The following is a 23,600-nucleotide window of genomic DNA, read 5'->3' on the forward strand; positions in this document are numbered from 1 at the left end:
TCTTCAGCATACACCCCTAGTCGCCTCAACACCAGGGCAGAAAAAAGTTTGTATGACGTGCAGAGTAGCGTAATACCTCTGTAATTATTACAATCCATTTTATCACCTTTTTTTAGTATGGGGCATATCACACCACATGTCCACTCTTCAGGCACCTTCTCTTGCTCCCATATCCATGTTATCAATGTATGCAGAGCTCTCACTATCTTATTTCCACCAAATTTTATTAGATCGGCAGGTATTGAATCTCCCCCAGGCGCTTTATTATTTTTAAATTCTTTTATAATTTCTGCCACTTCTTCATAGCTTGGAAGAGGGATCAAGGGTTCTGCACTGGCATATGTCAATTGTTCTTGCTCATCATCCCCCTCTCGGTTCAAGACATCCCTAAAGTGCTCTGCCCATCTATACATTATATCATTTTCTTCTCCTAGTACTTTTCCATCACGGCTTTTACAGGCTATTAAATTAGGCTGGAAACCTTTTCTCATTCTTTTGACTGCCTGATAAAATTTCCTGCTTTCATTTTGTTCATTCATTATTTCTATATTATTGATGAGCCTCTTCATATATTCTCTTTTCTTTCTCCTACATATTTTGTTGGCTGCTTTCCTACTCTCACAATACTTGGTGCGGTTTCTTCTTGTGTTTCTCTGGACCATCATTTTCCTATCCTCATTTTTCTTTTTTGTGGCTTCCTCACGCTCCTCAACATACCATTCATCATTTCTCCCTCTTCTCCTTTCACCAAGGCTTTCATTGGCAACATCATTGATTGTTTTCTTTTAATTATCCCACAGCTCTTGAACATCCTTTTCATCATCATCAACTTCATTCAGACCATCCGGTATTAGCCTTTCAAGCTCTGTTCTATACCCCTCTGCATAGTCATGATTTCTTAGCTTTTCTATGTCAATCACACGTCTCCTTGCACCACTTCCATTTTCCACTCTTGAAAGTCTCTCTCTTAATTTGGCTGAGACAAGAAAGTGGTCGGAGTCACAGTTTGGCCCTCTTTGAGATCTGACGTTTATTATTGATGAGGCATGTCTTCTAGATATCAAAATGTGATCGATTTGTGTGACTGTTTCTGCTGATGGAGATGTCCAGGTTCCCATGTTTATATTCTTTCTTGGGAAGCAAGTACTGCTCACAATCATATTGTTTGCCTTTACAAACTCACAGAGTCTAATTCCATTATCGTTGGTCTCTTCATGCAGTGTATGCTTGCCTGCAACTGTTCTCAGAAAGTCCTCCTTACCAATCTGGGCATTCCAGTCTCCAAGCACTATCAGCAGATCATATCTGGGTACCATTCTCAACTCCTTTTCTAGCGCTTCATAAAAGCTATTTTTGATATCTTCTTCTGCTTCTTCAGTTGGTGCATATGCAGAGATCAAAGTGATATTCCTGAATTTTCCTTTCATCCTGAGCCGGCACACTCTACTACCTGCGGGATAAAAGCCTAGGATGGATGATTTCAATTTTTTGTCTACCATGAAGCCCACTCCTCCCTGTCCTGTCCTTTCTTCTGCTCCACTATACATGAAAGAGAAATCCTTCTTATCTATTCTTCCACACCCACTCCACCGTGTTTCTTGCAGCGCAACCAACTGAATATTAAATTTCAACATTTCTTTTCCTATTTCCATCATTTTTCCGGCTCTCATCATTGTTCTTACATTCCATGTGGCAAAATTCCAGTCCATTTTCCTTATTCGTATTTTGTGTGCATTTCCTTTTCCATTTCCATTATTCCGGTCCCAATTCCGAGGCATAGTTTGAGTTTTCTGATCAAGTAATTTTTTAAGGTGAAGAGCAGTTAACACTTCGACGAACCCCCAACCTGGTGTTTTTAATTCAGAATACCTATTCTTGTCAAACTGTGGTCTAATTTCCTCATTAATTGAAAAAAATCTGGCAACGCATTGGCAGTTTTTACAGTCTGCGTGTGGATTAGACATCCAATTCCAAAAGTAAGGCCCAAATTCACACAGAATGGACGTCCGGTCGTGGCGCCCCGTTCACTTTCTCGCCTTCGCTACATCTCGTGGCATGCTAGACGAGCCACTTGTTCATGATGAGAACGGACGAAAAACCTGTTGAGTAAAATTGAAATGCCACTATCTCGCACGTCTGTTAGGCATTGCATACGACACACCTCCGCCACGTCAGTACCATGCCCGCGCTACGTCTCTGTCCTGTGTGAATTGGGTCTTATGTTTGGAATTGTAGTTCGATGTCTCGTCAACAGGTAGTGTGGCATGAGTAGTCCACACGCAAACTGTAACAACTGACAGTGCGTTTCCAAAATTTTTACTGTCGAAGAGCGAATACATTTTTTGGACCCCTCTGTAGATACCGGGTATATCCTCAAATCGACATTGCAACATGTCTTCGCTTTTAAAGTAATTATGTATTTTATTGTTCTTGAAGCATTCAAAATCGATCATATATTATTTTGACATTAAAAATACGTATGATGATAGAAATTACCTCTATCATTATAATTATGTTTTAGAGATTTAATGAAACTTCAACATTAATAGTTAATTAGATTTAATAAGAGTTCTAAAAAAACGGACATAAATGTGTTAGTCCATGGTCCATGGCTCAAATGAGTGAAATAGCTATATTGTGAGGTACTCCCCAACTAGCTACATTCAACCACAACTATTCGAATAGGCTGATTTATGAGGAAATCTATGTTTAATTTCAGCGTAAACAACGTGATGTTGCAAAAGAAAATGAATTCTATATGCAGCTACTACAGCAAGCATTGCCAATAGAACAGCAGCCGCAACAGCAACCTCAGCAGCAGCAGCAGCAGCAGACGACGACGACTTCACACACAACAAGTCCAGAAAAAAGTAAAGGTAAGAGCTTTCTCTTGAATCTCCGTCTTGTAATGTGATCAAGCTGTCTGTACCTTTATGAGAAATGGCTCAAGTATTCTCTGTTTGAAAACGTTGAGTTGATATGTAACCTGTGGGACTCTTAAAGTAGGTCGAAGGGTGAGTGAGCGCTCCGCTCATCAGGTACCTTTTTTGTTCCTGTTAAACTCAGCCCTATTGTCCTGAAACTTCATATAGCTGTCAGTTATTATGCTTTAAGCAATTTTTGTACTTTCATTGATGCTACTTGTTTCTAAGAGATGCTCGATTGTTATTCTAACATTTTAGCCTTACATTTTTGGAATTATGAAAGTTTAATATCGGTTAATGAATATTTCTATAATTTTTCACATTGAATTTTACTATCTCTGTCCTCTTATCAACATTCTATTTTTAAAATGTATGAGAATAATTAGTTTGAAAGATTAATACCACGAATGTTGTATGGGTTATTCTTAGAAATAACTTAGCATGCAAAAGCGCACCTGGAAAAGTGAAAAATAATGGTCAACACAAGAGGTGCTGCGCTCACCTCTGACCAACGACTTGATTTTTTTGACCTCGACCAACTTAAGGTCAAGTCCTTAACCATGCGTACACTTTTCATCACTTGATGCTATGCTTATAATTTATTGACTAGAAGGTAACCCGTGCTTTGCACTGGGTAAAATTTTATGTTGTAGAATGCTATCTCCTTAATTCCAGAAAACATAAAAAATAGCATAATTGTTAATTATTTTGTCAAAATTACGTGCATGATCTTCATCAGAGTTGAAAATCTTCTGCCAAAATAATTCACTGGTCTCGAACCCGCAAACTTGAATTCAAGAGCCATGCATGCTACCAACTAAGCTAAGGAATCACATGGAGTAAGATCTGTTTGGCTGGGCTGGGCTGAGCGAATAATCTTCAACGTCTTCTCGACCATCTTGAAAACGCTTAAACAATTCAAAAACACGAGATCGTGATAAACATTCACCGTCATACACTTCTTTTAGTAAATTATAGGTTCTGGTAGCGGTTTTCCAAGTTTAAAGTGAAATTTAATAGTAATTCGTTGTTCTATTTTTATGCTAACCATTATTCCGGAAAAGCAAAATAACAACACTAACGTAAATGAAGTTTGTGACTCAACGAAGTTTTTTACAGAAACGAGACTGATTGCATTCGGAAGAGGGAGTCTCAAACTAAACAACTGCTAGTCAATGTAGGTTGGCGCATGCGCGCTCGTTCTAGTCAGTCCAGTTATTTAATAGCCACACCTCGTATGTAGGTACTTTGCACAATGTAGTAATGATTCTGGTGCTTCTACCGTGTTCACCGTACACTTTATTGTTTCTCCTATATGCTTCACCAAAATTGGCCATAGCTACAATATAATGAAATTTGTTGTTTTCAGGTAACAGCCCAATGGGCGATGGTGTATCGAATGGAGTCGGCCACACTGCCACTAATCAAACACAATCAACAAAGAATAATCATAGGAAATCGCTAGATAAGGGAGAGCGAGAAAAGAATACTCCTGATTCAGAACATAAGGCTTCCAAAATATATGCACACACTAATGGATCCATCCATTCTGAAATTAGTTTTATCGAAAAATTAGGGTAAGTTTCATTTTAATGAATCTATTCTACTAGCGTTTTTATCTCAGGGAAACAATTTCTTAAGTATTATTGAGTTTTTAATGTGTATTTTAACTTTTCAAAAAAGCTTCTGACACTATTAGTCTTGAAGCGTTGTAATTTTGTATTTTGACTAAACGCACTACATACATACAAACAAACAAAAATACATACATATATATTTTGACTGTATATATTTTGAGAAATATATAGCCTACAGTAGCGGCTCGTGATCTTTTATCTTGGGGGTTCAACCTCATGATCTATTGGGGAGAAAGGTCGAGAGGATATAGAGTATTGAGCATAATCAAGGGTAAAGTTAATCAATAATCATTTTAAGGAATAAACCCCCAAAGATTAAGCATATTATCTACAAATATATATTTTTTGTCCTGTTCATATTTTTCTTGTTTGATTTTTACTTCGGGAGTTTACTTCGGGGTCTACCATCATGTTTCATTTTTCACCTATCCTCAATATTAATAATGTTTGTCTTTAACAAATACTGAACCTTATTCATATTTCTTCATCAAAATGCTGTTACGGTACCTAACACAATAAATTATATTCACACTCTCACTAAAAGAAAATGGACATACTAAAAATACTCACGAATACACGAAACACACTAGAAATTACTTATTATTCAACACGCAAAACAAATTTATATGACGAAAAATGCAGTGAAATCTATCACAACTGTATGTGTATAAAGTGTATACCCGAAACCGTACCGTATAACCTCAAAACTGTCACGCTTATGCTACTTCTTGTTTACCACTTTTTTACTTTTTTAATGAAAAAGACTAAGAGATTGTCAAAAACCACAGATTTATTGATACTTAGAAAGACCGGTTTCGGTTATTACACCATTGTCAATCTCTGACAAACTAAAACTAAAATCAAGAGCAGCAGATCTTATACTAGTAGGCGAGTACTGCTATTGGTCCAGGGCATGAACGCCTCGTCATTCCATTCGGTGCTGTTTCAAGCAAGCCACTCCGGCACCGGCCGCAAAACATCGACGTTAAGCTTACGTAGATTAAAAATGTTGTGATGTAATTTCATGAGTATAAAATGAAAATATAATTATTTGAGTTGCAAATTCATCATTCTATAGGAAGTTGATTTAATTCTGGGGGTTCAATGAACCATTGAATACATAGGACGAGCCGCCACTGCAATCCGTGTCACGTTCCAGTGCCGGGTCTGGGTATGAACAATGCCTCTCCATCTTCCTCGGTCTTCCCACCATCGCTCGTCCTCAACCTGTCGCCATCTGTATCTTCTCTTCTCCACTGCGTTGACCTCAGTCTTTCCATCGTTGTCGCGATACTAAACGTACAGGGTACAGCAAATCCTTTAGAGTCTATATTTAAAAGAAATTACTATTTATCTTAAGATTCCGATATATTCAATATAAATTCATATGAATTTGTGTTAATATTGAATTTTTCCGTACTTTATTTTCTATCTGCACATGTACAATTATTTTACCATGTCCACATGTACCAAAGTATTACTTTTGGAAGAATCAAATTTTTCATTTTTGAATATTTCATAATTTCTTCCTCATAAATCATTCAACTCACTGATTAGTATAAGTAACTATCTATGAGGAGAAAACTGAATGATATTTTGCAATCGTACTCTTTACTCTGTACTATTTTAAACCCATCTTGTTATTTTCAGGTCTGTAAATGAGTTCGATGAAAACGAGGTAGAGAAGGATAAAAGTGCGAAAGGCAATAATCAGCATCACCACCAACAGCATCACAATCACAACCACATAAAAAACAACTCCAAGTGGACGAACAATCAAGTGAGAGATAATGCCGTCAATAGTCAGCGGGAGAGGAAGAACAAAGCCAACAGGGAACAACATACTGAGCACACAAACTCCAACAAGGACGAGTATTGTCTCAGGTATGTCATCTTATATTACTATTCCCAGTCATTAAATAGCAACTCATGTATAATACTCTATAACTCTACTTTTTGTAATGTGTATACTCTATTCTAATTGGATTATTAGAAAGTAGAAACTCTTAATAACTGAAGGCAATTGAATGAAAATTTTTTCTATCTTGTTTTTACAGAGTCTGCGTTAAAGCAAAGTTGGTTGCTGAATAACTCATCTATTTATTAATCCAACTTCTTGGAATGAAAATGCAGTAATAGCAGTTTGACTTAGAGAAAAAATATTCTTTTCCATTAAATATTTAAGTATGAAGCATCATAGACAGAGCCCCAAACTAATATTATATGAAAATATACGCTTTAGTTTTGAGCCAGAATAATTTATATACCTCATAGAAGTATCCAAAAAGCCCATTGTTGATGTTTTTTTTTTTAATTTCAAGACTAGTGCCCGGTTTCACCAAGCCCGTTAAGACATTTGAGAGTGGTCAAGCTGGGTACGATTCACAGGTGTGCTTTGGAATTATAAAGTAACTATTCCTATAGAAATACTTGAAATACTTATGTTTCAGTGCACTAGTTGTGAATAGCTCCTAATTTAATCATGCTCTAATGTCTTGAACGAGCTTGGTGAAACCAAACATAGATGTATCGTTTCAACTAAAACAACAATGACCAGAGACTAGTGATGTGGATCGGGAATATTCCCAGTGGGAAGGAACTTATGATTTGGCAATATTTCCGGGAATATTTCCGATGCCAAGAAATTTTGGGAATTTATGGGAACTTAAGGGAATTTATAAAATTGTTCTAAAAATGATTGAAATTGATCAATCCCACTCATATTTTACATCAATATAATCAATAAATCATCATTTTATTTGATATTGATCAAGGTCAGCTACATTTTACATTTATATAATAAATAAATCATCATTCTTTGAGACTGTTTTTGCTCAGAACTCACTCACTGTCTGTTAAATACTCGTATAGTCAATGAAAGATTATAGAGGGAAAATTTTGGAACACAATTTTTGACCCCGTAGCTCTTAATGGCAGTGAGGGGGTGAACATATCAAAAGTCCTCACTCCTACCCCCTGTACTAAGGTGGACTAGTGGTTTGAAAGTGCCATATTTTGTTTTTTTGCATATATCTCGAACAATATGCGCCTTTCGGAATTTTTTGTCGAACACAATCGTAATATTAAAGCTCACAAATTATCCTACAAGTTTCATTTCGAACATTTTGCCATATCTCTTATAGTTTTCTAGGTATGAGCTCTCTAAAGGTGCGTACAGATATACGCGCCTCCAACATGCTCCGCAATCGCTCCACGCACGCTCCGCACTCGCTCCGCGATCGCTCCGATCATGAACGTTACGGGAGATGTTAGCTCTTCTCGCGTTCCACTCTTGCTCCCCGGTCGTTCATCAATCGATCTGCTCGAGTGACGTTCGATTGCGGAGCAGAGCGAAAGTCTGTACGCACCTTAAGTTATCATATTTTGAAGAAAAACCCTTCCGGCTCCGATTTTTTCATCGTTTTGGCCTTATAACTTTTTAACGATTCATTGAAAAAATCCGTGCTAATCATGGGCTCATAGAGCATTATATTCTCTTCAATTTCATCTATGGTCTCATTATTTGATGCATCTCCCAACAATTGTTGCAACCGTTATAGTGTTGAGTGTGAAATCTTCAGTTTAACAACAATAGATCAATTGTCAGGCAAATTGGGCGGGAATGATTGGAACACAATATTTGACTTCGCAGCTTTGAACTAGTTAGAAGGTAAACATATCAAAAGTCCTCATCCCTACTCCTTGAGCTTAAGGGATGAGAGTAGTTTAAAAGTTTTTTCATTTCTAGTTGATACGGATGTAACTGGGAAACAATGCATTTCAGCGACATGGCTAACTGAGTAAAAATGAAGTTAGATAAATTTCCTACAAGTTTTGTACAGTAGGGTTTTGTGATATCTTCTTTAGTTTTTGAGATATTCACTTTTAAAAGTGTAAAATCTTTGAAAAGTTTTTCTTCCAACTTTTTGCACTTTCAGGACTTATTACTCAACAACAATGCATCGAAAAAATGTATTTCTTACACAGGGGGTAGGATTGAGGACTTTTAATATGATTACTCCCTTACTATCCTTAAAAGAAGAGCTACGGGGTCAAAAATTGTGTTCCAATATAATCTTTCATTGACTGGACTATAGGAGTATTTAAAAGACAGTGAGTTGTAGAGCATTCAATTCTCTTCAATTTAATGTATTATTTCATCATTTTATGCTTTCCATCAATTTGTATAGCAATTTTAGTGTTGAGTGTGGTAGGAGTGAGGACTCTTTCTATGCTTACCCCCTCACTATCCTTAAAAGGACTGCGAGGTCAAAAATTGGGTTCCAAACTTTTCCCTCTATATCTTTTTGAGCATTCGTTGCCTGAACTAGTATCTTATTACAAGTTAAGTGAGCCTCAATGACTCTTGAAAGGTTGTGAGCTGTGGAATTATTTACTTTTTAATATTGAATTAAACTCAAGTATGCTCCTTGTTTTAGTTTAGCCTATTTTGCTGTATTTTATAATGTCTAATTTTTGGATTTATTTTCTACTCTAATCTTTATTTAGGGGGTCAATTATTTTTATGCGGAGAAATTGGATAAAATCATGCCATGAATTACACTCAATACTTTGTTGACTTTGTTTACCTGATTTACAAACATTTATTAGTACAGTAAGTAAAAAATTCAACTTGTAAAACATGAAAGTAGCATGATAATAGTGGTGCAATTGAATGATTTATTGAGTGCTCATTTCTCCTTCAGTTTATGAACTTCAAATTACTGTTTTCTTTGAACTTACTACAATTTATAAGTTATTAATCCTTACATTTCTTACATAAATCTGTTGAATAAACGGTGATTGAGACCATGTGTAACAAAAAAACGTCTTTTAGGGTCATTTTTTATGAAATAAATCATAAATTTCCTCAAGTTCCCATAAATTCCCGGGAAATATGATTTTTGGGAATATTTCCCTTAAATTCCCTTGGAATATTTCCTCGATCTTAAATTCCCGGGAATTTTATATCACTACCAGAGACAAACAAATATCCTTTTCTATTCCAAAATGATTTTATCTTAAAATATTCTTTTATTTCTGCTATGACATAAAATTGAGTTCCACTACTTGATTGCTTGAGACACAATTATACAGATCGATTCGTTAATCTCGTTTATTCTTATTATTATTTTTGCTGAGATAGCTGCCTTCTAATCAATTTTTACCCTTTCCAGTGAGGGTTATAATTGAAAAATATTAGTATATTCATTACATTTTTAATTTTTCAGGTTGGAAGCAGAAGTAAAGCGGTTAAAATTAGATTTACATGCTTCTAGACAAACAGAGCAAGAACTGCGAGGTCAAGTTAACTCTCTCTTGAGTAGTGAGAAGACGAACAAGAATGAAGTTTGCCAACTACATCTTGACAATGAAGAACTTCAATCTAAGTGAGTAGAACATTTTCATCTCGATCAATTGTTGGTAATCTGATGTGGGGCCGGCTGGGGAAACAGCCCTATTGGCCTGCAATGGTGGCGGTCGATGAGGACGGCCTATACTTCAAACAGCAACTAACTGAAAATGGAGTACTTTGCCGGCAATTTTACGTTGAATGGTTGGCCGACAGATGGCGGTCATGGGTGGGGGCCACTTATTCGGCCCCGTTCGAGTGCCTGGAAAATCCCAACCTTGAGGGGGGTCTCAGGAACACCATTAGGGAGTGGGTCCTAAATCATAGAAAATCTAAGGAATCGGTTAAAGCACTCAAATTCCACTAACATGGGGAGAGAGTGGAGGGATAAACTTCCAATTTATACAATACTCCACCAATTCGTTCATGAGAGAGTTTTGAAATTCTGATGAATCCAATAACTGCAATAATTTTTGTAACTGTTCATAGGCACCGACAAAATTTGTGCCACAGTCAGAATACATAACCCTACAAGGACCTCAACGAAAAGGAAATGGCAAAATGCTGATAAAAACATAGTTGTTGATAGATCTGAAACTAATTCAATATGAACAGACTGATTAGGATTCACAGAAAAACAGAATGAATCACTATCAGGTTGCCATTTCAAACCAAGGACAGCTAACAGATTTCAATTTCTGCCAATTCGTTCATGAGAGAGTTTTGAAATTCTGATGAATCCAATAACTGCAATAATTTTTGTAACTGTTCATAGGCACCGACAAAATTTGTGCCACAGTCAGAATACATAACCCTACAAGGACCTCAACGAAAAGGAAATGGCAAAATGCTGATAAAAACATAGTTGTTGATAGATCTGAAACTAATTCAATATGAACAGACTGATTAGGATTCACAGAAAAACAGAATGAATCACTATCAGGTTGCCATTTCAAACCAAGGACAGCTAACAGATTTCAATTTCTGCCAATTCGTTCATGAGAGAGTTGATGGCAAGCAATTCACGTGCCAACCCCCCAAAGAGGAGGCGTGAGGAGGAAGAGGATGCCCCTAGACCTCCCAAGAGAAGATGTGTTGTAAATGCACATCCACAGGCTCCTCTCCAAAGATCGGAGAGGATCCGACAACAAAAATTGGAGATTGAAAGAGCAGAAGAGGAGATTCAGAGACTTCAACTGCAGCATCAGCTACAACAAGACAACAGACAGAGACAGAGAAGGCAACCAATGAGGATACAAGAAGAGATGGAGGTAGAACGTGAACCTCCAGTCCTCCCACCACCACCCCCCTCATTGATATTGTTGGTAATCTGATGTGGGGCCGGCTGGGGAAACAGCCCTATTGGCCTGCAATGGTGGCGGTCGATGAGGACGGCCTATACTTCAAACAGCAACTAACTGAAAATGGAGTACTTTGCCGGCAATTTTACGTTGAATGGTTGGCCGAGAGATGGCGGTCATGGGTGGGGGCCACTTATTCGGCCCCGTTCGAGTGCCTGGAAAATCCCAACCTTGAGGGGGGTCTCAGGAACACCATTAGGGAGTGGGTCCTAAATCATAGAAAATCTAAGGAATCGGTTAAAGCACTCAAATTCCACTAACATGGGGAGAGAGTGGAGGGATAAACTTCCAATTTATACAATACTCCACCAATTCGTTCATGAGAGAGTTTTGAAATTCTGATGAATCCAATAACTGCAATAATTTTTGTAACTGTTCATAGGCACCGACAAAATTTGTGCCACAGTCAGAATACATAACCCTACAAGGACCTCAACGAAAAGGAAATGGCAAAATGCTGATAAAAACATAGTTGTTGATAGATCTGAAACTAATTCAATATGAACAGACTGATTAGGATTCACAGAAAAACAGAATGAATCACTATCAGGTTGCCATTTCAAACCAAGGACAGCTAACAGATTTCAATTTCTGCCAATTCGTTCATGAGAGAGTTGATGGCAAGCAATTCACGTGCCAACCCCCCAAAGAGGAGGCGTGAGGAGGAAGAGGATGCCCCTAGACCTCCCAAGAGAAGATGTGTTGTAAATGCACATCCACAGGCTCCTCTCCAAAGATCGGAGAGGATCCGACAACAAAAATTGGAGATTGAAAGAGCAGAAGAGGAGATTCAGAGACTTCAACTGCAGCATCAGCTACAACAAGACAACAGACAGAGACAGAGAAGGCAACCAATGAGGATACAAGAAGAGATGGAGGTAGAACGTGAACCTCCAGTCCTCCCACCACCACCCCCCTCATTGATATTGTTGGTAATCTGATGTGGGGCCGGCTGGGGAAACAGCCCTATTGGCCTGCAATGGTGGCGGTCGATGAGGACGGCCTATACTTCAAACAGCAACTAACTGAAAATGGAGTACTTTGCCGGCAATTTTACGTTGAATGGTTGGCCGACAGATGGCGGTCATGGGTGGGGGCCACTTATTCGGCCCCGTTCGAGTGCCTGGAAAATCCCAACCTTGAGGGGGGTCTCAGGAACACCATTAGGGAGTGGGTCCTAAATCATAGAAAATCTAAGGAATCGGTTAAAGCACTCAAATTCCACTAACATGGGGAGAGAGTGGAGGGATAAACTTCCAATTTATACAATACTCCACCAATTCGTTCATGAGAGAGTTTTGAAATTCTGTCGAATCCAATAACTGCAATAATTTTTGTAACTGTTCATAGGCACCGACAAAATTTGTGCCACAGTCAGAATACATAACCCTACAAGGACCTCAACGAAAAGGAAATGGCAAAATGCTAATAAAAACATAGTTGTTGATAGATCTGAAACTAATTCAATATGAACAGACTGATTAGGATTCACAGAAAAACAGAATGAATCACTATCAGGTTGCCATTTCAAACCAAGGACAGCTAACAGATTTCCTAAATCGAGATCTTTGGACACAGCCGACTTTTCTTTTTTGGAGAAATTCATCATTAATTCATGTGAGTTGGAGCTCCAATTCGTAAGTTCAAACTTCCCTCTCTTGAACAATACTTTGGCTTGACTACAAAGTGGATTTGCTTCACTTAAAGAAGACGTGCTTGTCACAAAATCGTCCATAAACATTGCCTCAGGAAGATGAGCTTTAGCATCAGGGAAACTTTCTCCCTCCTCTTGAATTAGTTGATGAACAGTTCTGAGAGCTAGAAACGGTGACTCACTCAAACCGAAGACGACAGTTTTTAATTCAAAAATTTGTATGGGATCATTAGACGAAAATCTCCATAACAAATGCTGAAATTTTCGACATGATTCATCAACAAGAATCTGTCTGTACATCTGCTTTATATCAGCAGTAATGGCGATGGAAAACAACCGAAAATTAACTAACAAAACGAAAATATCAGTTTGCAACTTGGGTCTGACATGAAGTATGTCATTCAATGACACACCAGTAGTAGTTTTTGCGCCTGCATCAAAAACGATACTCAAAGACGTCGACTGACTCTGAGTTTTGATTACAGCGTGATGAGGTATAAAATAACCACTCTTATCATTCTGATTTTCGACCAATCCCATGTGACCTTGCTCAAGATAGTCCAAGATTACATCATGATAGGCTAAACGCATGTTTGGATCCCGCATGAGTCGTTTCTCCAAACTGATGAGCCGGCGTTCTGACATAGCATATGAATCACCGAGACAATCAGGAGATTTAGAGAACGATAGTGAAACAACAAACCTCCCTGAGTCTTGTCGCCGAACGGTCGAAGTAAAGTTATTCTCATATTCCAGTTCCTCCTCCGTGAGTTGTTTTCCTAAATCCGGAATGTTTTCAACTTCCCAAAATTTTCGAACTAAACTATCCAACGGTGAGGTGAGACAAGTCATCAGACACGTTGAATGTTCAAATGATTGAGATAAAATAGGAGCTCTACCCATTAAAATATAACCAAAAACGCTTTCCAAAGCCGTCAAAAAATTTGAATCAATCTCCACTCGACCACTTTGAAAAATAGAGGGTACTAATTCAGCTCCTACAATAGCATCAATTTCGCTGGGAATATGATAATTCTCATCAGCGAGTTGAAGACCAATCAATTTTGATAATTTGGAATTATCGATTTTACTAGTTGGAAAATGTTCCATAATTTTTTCGACGACTAATGGTTCAATAGAAAACTTTGCATTAGAATCGAATCTGGATTGAAGCGTGACAAATGTGCGCCCAGCAACTGATTGCGAATTTCCGCCGAAACCATTCACAACTAAATGGAAAGGGGAGATAGACAATTGTAATTTTCGACAAAGTTTACGAGTTATGAAATGACTCTGACTCGCTGAATCCACCAAGATTCTAATTTTGTGCAATCTACCTTTCTTATCAGGGACTTCAACTTGCGCGGTAGATAAGAGGACACTATACTGAGATGAATTCGAGTCTATTGAACAACAGTTGATAGTATTATTTTCTAGTTTTTTCGCCTCCGAATTCGATGACGAATTTGGAACAGATCCAAAATGTAAAACTGAATTATGGTTTTGATGACATTGATTGCAATTAGAACCCGTACAAGCTTTACTACGATGAGCTGGCGAAAAACATTTCAAGCAACAATCCTTCTCCTTCACAAAACGGAAGCGATCCCAAGGCGATAACTGAAGAAACTGGCGACAATCAATTAATTTGTGATTTGTCAATGAGCATTTCAGACACTCCAACAACTTTGTAGGTGCCTTGGTCTCTTGCGAATTCGATTGAACGACTAGAACTTTAGATTTTGCGATTTGTTTCACTGCTGGCTTACATGACTTAGCAGATTCTTCGTAAGGCAACGATTTAATTTGTTTCTCTATAAAGGACACAAAATCAGCATATGTAGGATCATCCTTGGCGTGTACTGAAGCTTCAAATGCTTTCCGAGAAACAGGGTCCAATATTTTCAAAGCTTGAAACAGGAATATAGCATCAGATACATCTTCACCACGTAAGCGTTTCAAGGCTGTAATAGAACTACAGAATTGATCCAAGATTGAAACTAAACCAGCACGAGACTCAGATCTTAGACTATTGAATTCGAAAATTTGTTTCAAATAAGCATTAGTGTGAGAGCGGGGATCATCAAACCGCTTAACCAACGATTGCCAAATAACTTCATAATTATTAGCAATGGGGGGCAAATGACGAGCAACGTAAGCAGCTTCTCCTTTCAGCTTACTTACCAGATGTTGCACCTTGTGTTGATCTGAAATCGATTTGTTATCATGGATCATGCATTTGAACATTTCATAAAATACAGACCATTTCGACTGATCTCCATCAAACACAGGAATTTCGATTTTCGGTAGAAGATTTGTAGAATCATTAGTCATTGCAGGTTGAATAGGGTAAGGTGCAGGTACGACTTCACTACGTTTTTTCAATTCCCTAGCAACAGTCTCAATATATTCAAACATTTCGATATGTGAATTACTAAATTGAGGTACAAATGCGGGATCATTTTCCATTTCAAGTTCCTGTATTTCCAACTCAGTGGCCTCATATTGGTTAATATTTGTTAAAGTGGAACTATAAAGAATTAGAAACTGCTTAGCACTTGCTTCTTCTTTCAACGCACTTTTAGAGAAATCATAAGTACGTTGAATTCGTGTAAAATATTGTTCAAGTTTAGCTCGTTTGAGCTTCAACCTTCTTTCACTCATGATTGGATAATATTTAATTATTTTCATCAATCATAATGAGATTACGATAACAAGAATGAACGATTTCGAACGAGAACGAAACGATAATCATAGAACAACGATTGTACAGAGAAATCACAAGTACAAAGTAAGCGATAATTTTATCTGCAGTGCTGAACAATGAGTTTCTGTTGAGCAAGCAGATAAGCACTGCTGCTTTGCAAGCAGTTAGCCTACAACGCAAATGCAGTACTGTCTGCAACGCAACGACTGGCATAATAACGATACATATTTCGAAATCAATTCTACAATGCAAATTGAATTGAATATATTGAAAAATGAATGCCAAAACGAATGTATTTTACAAGATAAATGAGACGATGCGGTCCGGTTGACCAGAATGTTACGTATATACTGGTTCTTTAAATTTAAATATTTCAAACTACAAGTTTCAAATGCTGTGAAATGGACTGTATAAAACGAATCAAATCTTTGTGCTGAATAATATATCCATTCAGAAAAAACCACATACATAGAACACATAGAAAATCAGAAAAGGTACTCACCAAATCCCAAATCCAACATGTCGCGAATCGAATTGCTTGCCTACTTCTATTTGAGGTGGAAGGTGGAGAGTTGGATAGGATAAATGAGAGGAAAATATAGGTGAAATAATGCAAACCGATTTATCCGAAATGCGATTGTTAAAGTTGGTTCCTTGCTGTTTTCCCGTTCTGAGATGAAGTTTACTGTGTGGATATATAGCACTATGACTTGACTATTGATAAAAACAAAACTAAAATGGAGTTCTGGCATTCACTTTTCACTAATACGAAACGTGAATAACTTTTCACGTAGAACGAAAATACAATATTTATGTACACAAATAAATAATGTATAGGCCGAATTTCCTATGATATTAAACGACACGAATATTTAGGCAGATTCAGGACGAATTTCCTGAATCTTAAAGCCTCGAGAGCGAGTACTTAGCTGAACGAAAGCTAAATCCACACTGACTGGCAAACTATCCAATGCCTCGAACGATAATTGATGAGTAATGGATATTATAAAATTATAGAAGCTCTCCTGCCATCTAGCAGTCAATGCGCGAATGAATACAATTCAAATGGCCTCAACAGCATCAGTACTTGAGACAAATGACCATGTAGGAAGAAATCACCAAGGAGGAACACGGAAACTCGACAGTATTATGGAGAATTAGCTGTTCTTTTCGAATAATGATTCCAGTCCAATTAGAATTTTGAAAGAAGGTGTTTATCTTCTTAGAATTTTAAATGACCTATAGTGAGGTCTACGTATTATGACCGTATTTGATTAACATTTTCTTACATGTGATTTAACAGTTGAGTAATTTTCGGATACGGTAATGATTCTAGTCCAATCAGAAATTTGAAAGAAGGGGTTGATTATGTTTGAATTTTGTAAATGACCTTTAGTGAAGTCCACGTTATAATGACAGTATTTGATTAACATTAGCTTTGCTATCTTTGTCTATCATTAGACAATTCAGATAGCGCTATCTTTTTCTAGCTCTGCAACGTGTTTCAACAATGTATAATTAACAGTTTAAATTACAACAAATATATCATTATCAGCTGACCTCTATAGAAGGCAGTGGCAAGAATAAGAATAAATATTACTAGCGTCAGGTGATCAATTTTCATAACGGCAAGGAAAGTTGTGTGAGTGCGCCACACCAGATTTTTTGAATTTCTATTATATTATTTTGTTATTTCCAATGATTACAATATATGTTAGAATATCACATGTCAATAAATAAATTATCTCATTTCCATATGGCACTCACCTTACCATGTTCATAACCTTACTTAATAGGATCCTTTTTCATCCTTTGAAACCCTTAGAGGCAAAATATCTCAAAATCCGTTCTTAGTGCGCGTCCAGCATGTTTGAAGAATATTTGTGCAAAGTTTCAAGTCTGTAGGACAATTAGTTTGAGCTGTAGTGTGATTTTATATCAAAATTTTCAAATATGCCCTCTCCTGGACCCCCCTGTGCTCCTGATCGAAATTTTTCTGCATAGATCTGATTTTTTTTCTTAGCTGAACAAAAAAGTTCCTCATGACTTTGCTGTGCAATGAGAGGTTAAAAAGTACAAAATTTTGGGGGGGCCCCAGCTCCCTCAGGGGGGCAAATTTCTGAAAATCCTTTCTTAGTGGATGTTTTCAGGCTACCATAAACAATCGTGCAAAATTTCAAGTTAATACAAAGTCACAACATTTTCAATATAAAACATGTATTAAAGAATAATAATAAATTTTATCAGCCTGAAAAACAGGATGTCAAAATAATTTATCATTTGAAATTGCCAATCAACCAAACAAGGCAGAGAATCGGTAACACTGTTCTCCTATTTATCTCCACTGTCATTATAACGTGTAACTCACTATAGATTCACTGACATAAAATAAGAATGAAATGCAAACAGATTGCACGGCCTGGTGTCGGCGCGGCAGAGTGACAAGCAGACGCTGGCTGCGCTGGAGAAGCGCGTGGCAGAGGAGCGGCGCATGCGCGGTGCGTGTGAGGCGCAGCTGGCAGCCGAACGCAAGGCGAAGGAGGCGGCTGTTGCACGTGCGGCCGTTGCCATGGCAACCGTGTCCAAGGTGGTCGAGTGCACGGACGTGTGTCGTGCGCGCCGGCGCGACCTGGAGGCCGACAACAAGCAGCTGCGACGCGAACTCAAGGCCAACGACGACCGTTTAGCCCTTGCCGAGCGCGAAGCACAAGTATATTCATTCATCTATTTATTTATTCATGTATCTATTTATATATTCATTTGAAATATTTTTATTTATTAAAGTTATCTTTATAATTGACAAATAAAATGATAAAAAATGATTTATTCATCTGTTTATTCAATCATTGTCTCAATACATCAATTTTGAGTTGCACTTATCTGATTACATATTTGACTTTGTGACTTACATAAACTCAATCTATCGTATAGACCAATAACTTGAGCTAAATTGTACCTAACTTATTTTTATGCAATATCCCTATATTCTAGCATTTATTTATTTATTTATTCCTCATTTTTTATTCATTGTCACAATGTATCAATTTTGAGTTGCACTTTGAGTATAGGGATTCAATTTTGAGTATAGCAAACAAAGGTAGCCCGTGTTAGCAGAGCTAACTAAATAATAGCCTCTATAGGTTAATTTTTTCTTAGCGTATTTTGACGTTTGCAATCCCTACTTATATACTTGATACTTGATTATTATGTTTGAAGGCAATATTTTGATAGGTTATCTTTTCAGTTTGAAATAGATGAATTTGAACCTATCGCATCTATCTTATTGTTAACAAATGAAAATTTAATCGACAATATAACACTTAGTCGTATATGTGTACAATAGATCATTATAGAAATACATACTATTCATATTGTAATTAACTATAACTATAACACCATATTGTATACTGTTGCAATTCAAACATAATTATGATGGTGAATAGCATCAAGGCGTTCTGCAAGCCATAACAACAAGAATAATTATGTGCTTTGAGAAAACCCATAATCAAAGAACCCCTCAGTTCTCCGTGATTCGAAATTTTGTTTTTTCAATATAGGTCACCAAATCACGTCAAGGGATCACATTCAATTTCAAATGGTTGGACTTGATGTAACATTTGAGTAACAGGAAAGTTGACTGAACTATTTCAGGAAAAGTCTGGTGAGGCATGCAACCTTCTTAATCGTCCATTTTATTAGATACCTCACTTTTAAAATTATTTTGTTTGTGGCTTTTTATTTTGCCAATCATTTCTCCTCTATGTAATTCAAAGAACTCGTTTTTTTGCTTTGAACATTACGATTCAAGTTGGTAGGCAACCTATTTAGGTATTGATGTATAGTAAAAGCTCGTTCATCCGGCTTTGATGGGGCCAGAGTGTCATTGCGGAGAGAATCACATCACTGGATAAACCGTTTCTATCGTCCTTTTTTTCTAAGTACAAAACAACGTGCAAGTACCCACAATGCGTTTCTTTGATGGTTACGTTCATATTCAGGCCTACATTGAAAATTGTTTCTCACTTTCAACTGTCGTGCTGCTCAGACGATCACAAATCGCGCTGTACCCTTATGCTCGTGGTCATTTGCACGCATTGTGCGATAGTGTGGATGCGGCATTATTGTAACATTTATTTTTCCCTTGGAATCATCGTGGATAAACCGAGATATCGTAAAAGCGATTATAGGATAAACAAGGTTTCTCTGTGACTCGTAACAATATTAAGGGCCTTATTTATGAAAACAAATTTGGATCGGAATTTGTCCTAGAAAATGTCAAAAGATGTCGCTAGGTGTTGTAGATAAATACAAATAATATTAATATCTACAAAGAAATAGTTTTAGATTGATAACCCTGTTCTTTCTTTCTCAATCATTAATGCGATTTGTATATAATTCAGTGGATGAATAAACATCTTGAAGCTTTATTCCCCAATTCACATCCAAGAGCACAATGATCAGAGTCTCAAAAGTAGGATGTATATGTAAGGCATAATTGGTCCTTGTTAGGAGAGCTTCATTTGTATTAAACATCTTAACTTCATAACTGTATTAACTAAATATTAAGAACTCTTAATTATTTTATTGCTAAATTTTGATGATTTCATTATTTTTTAGTACAACTTGATTGTTACGTTTTCAACTGTTATTGGAGAACTTTCGATAAAGTTTCTAATTATTATTTTTCAGAGTTTACGACAGTACAAAGATAGTCATAATGAATCAGAGATTCTAATGTCAGCTCTATCTGCTATGCAAGATAAGAATACGCACCTGGAAAACAGTCTTAGTGCTGAGACTCGTATAAAACTCGACCTCTTCTCAGCGTTAGGAGAAGCTAAACGACAACTAGAAATAAGGGAAAGTAAGTAACTTGGAATTACAGTTTTTTACCATGATCATTGAATGTTAGACAAGGAATTATTGTATTACTCTATATTGATCCTTTATGTACTGTAATTGAATAATTTAATTCATTGGAAGTTACTCTATGATAGACTTGGTTGATTTTAGCATTTCGCATACTTAAAAAATGATCAAACTCTTGATTCTCAGCTCCTAATTTAGGTCTGAAAGTTCAGTTTCAGATACAAATTTTACTCTCACAGGTACAAAAATAATACTTAGTACAAAAAACACTTCATTCACATGGGCTACTTTTTAAATTAATAGAACAATATAAGAAATCTTGAAGCACCCTTTATTAAAAAAAAAAACTTTAAAATAGTTTAACAACTAGTTTCGGTGATCACACCATCGTCAGGTTATAAACCAAAAAGTTGTTTAACTATTTTAAAGTTTTTTTTTTAAATAAAGGGTGATATTTTTTATATTGTTTTATTTACTTAGTACAAAAACAAAATTACTTTCTTTTAGTATTTCACAAGCCTCAATGAAAACAACATTTTGAAACTCATTTCCAGATTGGGGTCGAAAGTGCAGTGTACTTGTGCAAGTATAAGATACAATTTTACCTTTCCAAGTACTTTTACTTGGAACTTATTTTAAAAGTTCTGTACTAAAGTAGACTTCTAATTTCCGTAAATCTATTATAAAGTAATTGAGTGTCAAGTCTAGGTCGAAAATTCAAGCTTTATAGGAGGGCTTCATCAATATGGGATTGTTTCAGTAAAGTAGAAGCAATTCTCATCACATGATATTACATTACTTTATCAACTATCAAATTGGATTGCTGTGTCTTTTTATAATCATTCCATAAATGCAGTATTATGAAATTTACTAATGCCAACTGTGGCTTCTAGGTATAATAAGAGATCATCATTAACATAATTTGATATTACACAACTCCATTAATTTTCGAGTTGAATCGCCGATTCTGACCCCCAAAATCTCCACTCATTTCTCCGGCAGGAGCGTGAACAACAGACTGTGTGTCTCGACTGTCCAATAAAAGCACATAATTTTCATTACTTCATATCACATGTTTATGATTATTCTTCAAAATAATTGCTATTTAAGTTGAGGCATTTGTCATACCAGTGGACCAGCCTACCAAAGCCCTCTTTATAAAATACTGCTTCCAAATGAGTTTGAGTGGGCTATGACGTTGTTTTCGAGCCTCTCTCGTTGGTTTGCAAGCTCTGCCCTCAAAGTCATGTCTTGAGTTTGGGGAAAAGTTATAAGTTACTAGTGGCCAAGTTAGATTTTCATAGTGGGTGATCAAAACTATCCCATTCGATTTGCTGGAGAAGCCGTTTCGTTGCACCAGCACTGTGAGGCCGCGTTGTCATGGATCACAACGATTTCACAATCAATTCAACTGAAGTCTTCAATTTTCCGACACCATTCACGCATAATATCATCACTCATAACATTTCATGAGTAAAACAAATAACGCTACGCAATAAGTACTTGGCGGGAGGCTCAATTGAGGCGGCCATGTTTTCCGGCGTCTATAATTCGACATCAATATTGACAATCTAGCTGGACCGATCACAGGGCGTTTGATGAAGATGGCAAGCTGTTCAGTTCTGTGAAAATCACCTCCCTACCGCTTGTCTGTATCTTATGATATGTGATCGGAGGTTGAAAAGAAATGACCCTCGTATCTTGAGGATTAACTTTCCGGCAGTCGCGCTGTTGTAAAAAGTACAACAGTTTTTTTGCTGCACAAAACTGTTGAATGGGGTGGTGTTAGTGAATGAGTCACCTATGCATTCCAAAACTTTCTCTCCATCATTCCACTGAGTTGCAGTATCAACCGAGCAATGGTTCAGTCTTTAGGTGCCATTTAGTCGTGACAGTGCTTAAGTATGATAGGGAAAGACTGTATAGGCTTTGCTTGGTGTACCTTATTGGGATACGAAATGGTAATCATCCAAATGTTTATAGGCGTAAAATAATCCAATAAGATGGGAATAGTAATTATACAATCAATTAATATGTTTTGACAGTAAACAGAGCACTTGGAAAATTGGATGTTGTAAAAATTACAACACGCGACTGCTCGTGTGATTGAGTAGGGCGCGACTACTGGAAGGTTAAGAAAAAATGTTATTATTATTCATCAGTCATATACACAAATTATGTCTAGTATAAAAACGTTATGACGAGGATTTAGTTTTATCGTTCAATTATGGTGGGAGTTTACTGTAGGTTTGGTGTTGTTTGTTGTAGCAGTTGCACGAACAAGTGAGTGGGAATCCGACTGCAGGTTAACGAACAAAAGCTGTGTTCACAGATGAGAAGACTGAGTGGCGGATCAACGCTCTTGTGTCTAGTGTCAAGGAATACCATTTACTCTTCAATTATTTTCTAATTAATTTATTCACCCTTATCGATAACGTGAACTGTCGTTTTCATAGTTGATGAATCTATTTTTGATCTGAAGCGTTTTTAACACATTTCTTTAAATTTTAAACATCAGTTAACTGTATATTTTATGTCCGTATCCTAGACAACTTCTTAAAATTGATATTAGGTCAGTTGTAACAAAGTGTTGTCCTGCTAAATTGTAAATTTTCACCAGTGTAGTAGTAATTTATTACAGCATTTGTACTTAATTCTATTTATTTTTCTATGTAATCGTTAGGATTTAATTGCAGACTGAATTATTCATTATTTCTTATTCTACAGTTCCTTAGTTTATTCTGGTCATTAATATTTGAAATGAAGGTTCGAGAAAACAACCAGATATGTTATTTTTGAAGGGGTAGGATTACAACAAGAATGGCTGGAAATTTATTTTTCCAACTAAAAATTATTTAATGAGTTTTCATAGATGTATGAATAGAACCATGATTGAATCGTCATTCCTCTATTAGTTTGAGGAATTTGTGTTGTCTTGCCAATTGTGGAGCCCTCTGTCTTAGCTGCTGGTTTTTTTAATTCAGTTCAAACACACAAATCATATGAGTTTGTGTCCTGCGAGCTAATTTAAATCTAGAGATTTATGTGGATTAGAGCGCATCAGACTGTGTTGGATTAGACTTTTCTTGTAGAGC

At 36.8% G+C, this 23,600-nt stretch overlaps 1 protein-coding gene across 1 annotated transcript in view; it reads left to right on the forward strand.

Annotated features, from left to right (window-relative positions):
• The window catches only part of LOC111047828 (macoilin-1), a 38,916-nt gene extending 18,393 nt beyond the window's left edge, over nt 1–20,523 (forward strand). Inside the window, exons 6-11 of the mRNA XM_039424268.1 lie at nt 2,720–2,876; nt 4,294–4,501; nt 6,212–6,445; nt 9,793–9,951; nt 18,046–18,346; nt 20,326–20,523. Coding sequence (XP_039280202.1) covers nt 2,720–2,876; nt 4,294–4,501; nt 6,212–6,445; nt 9,793–9,951; nt 18,046–18,346; nt 20,326–20,508 — 1,242 coding nt within the window. The 3' untranslated portion in view covers nt 20,509–20,523. The remainder of the gene's footprint in view (nt 1–2,719; nt 2,877–4,293; nt 4,502–6,211; nt 6,446–9,792; nt 9,952–18,045; nt 18,347–20,325) is intronic.
• The last annotated feature ends 3,077 nt before the right edge of the window (nt 20,524–23,600 follow it).

Source organism: Nilaparvata lugens, chromosome 1 (assembly GCF_014356525.2).
Source record: "Nilaparvata lugens isolate BPH chromosome 1, ASM1435652v1, whole genome shotgun sequence".
In the NCBI taxonomy this organism is placed as follows: Eukaryota; Metazoa; Arthropoda; class Insecta; order Hemiptera; family Delphacidae; genus Nilaparvata; species Nilaparvata lugens.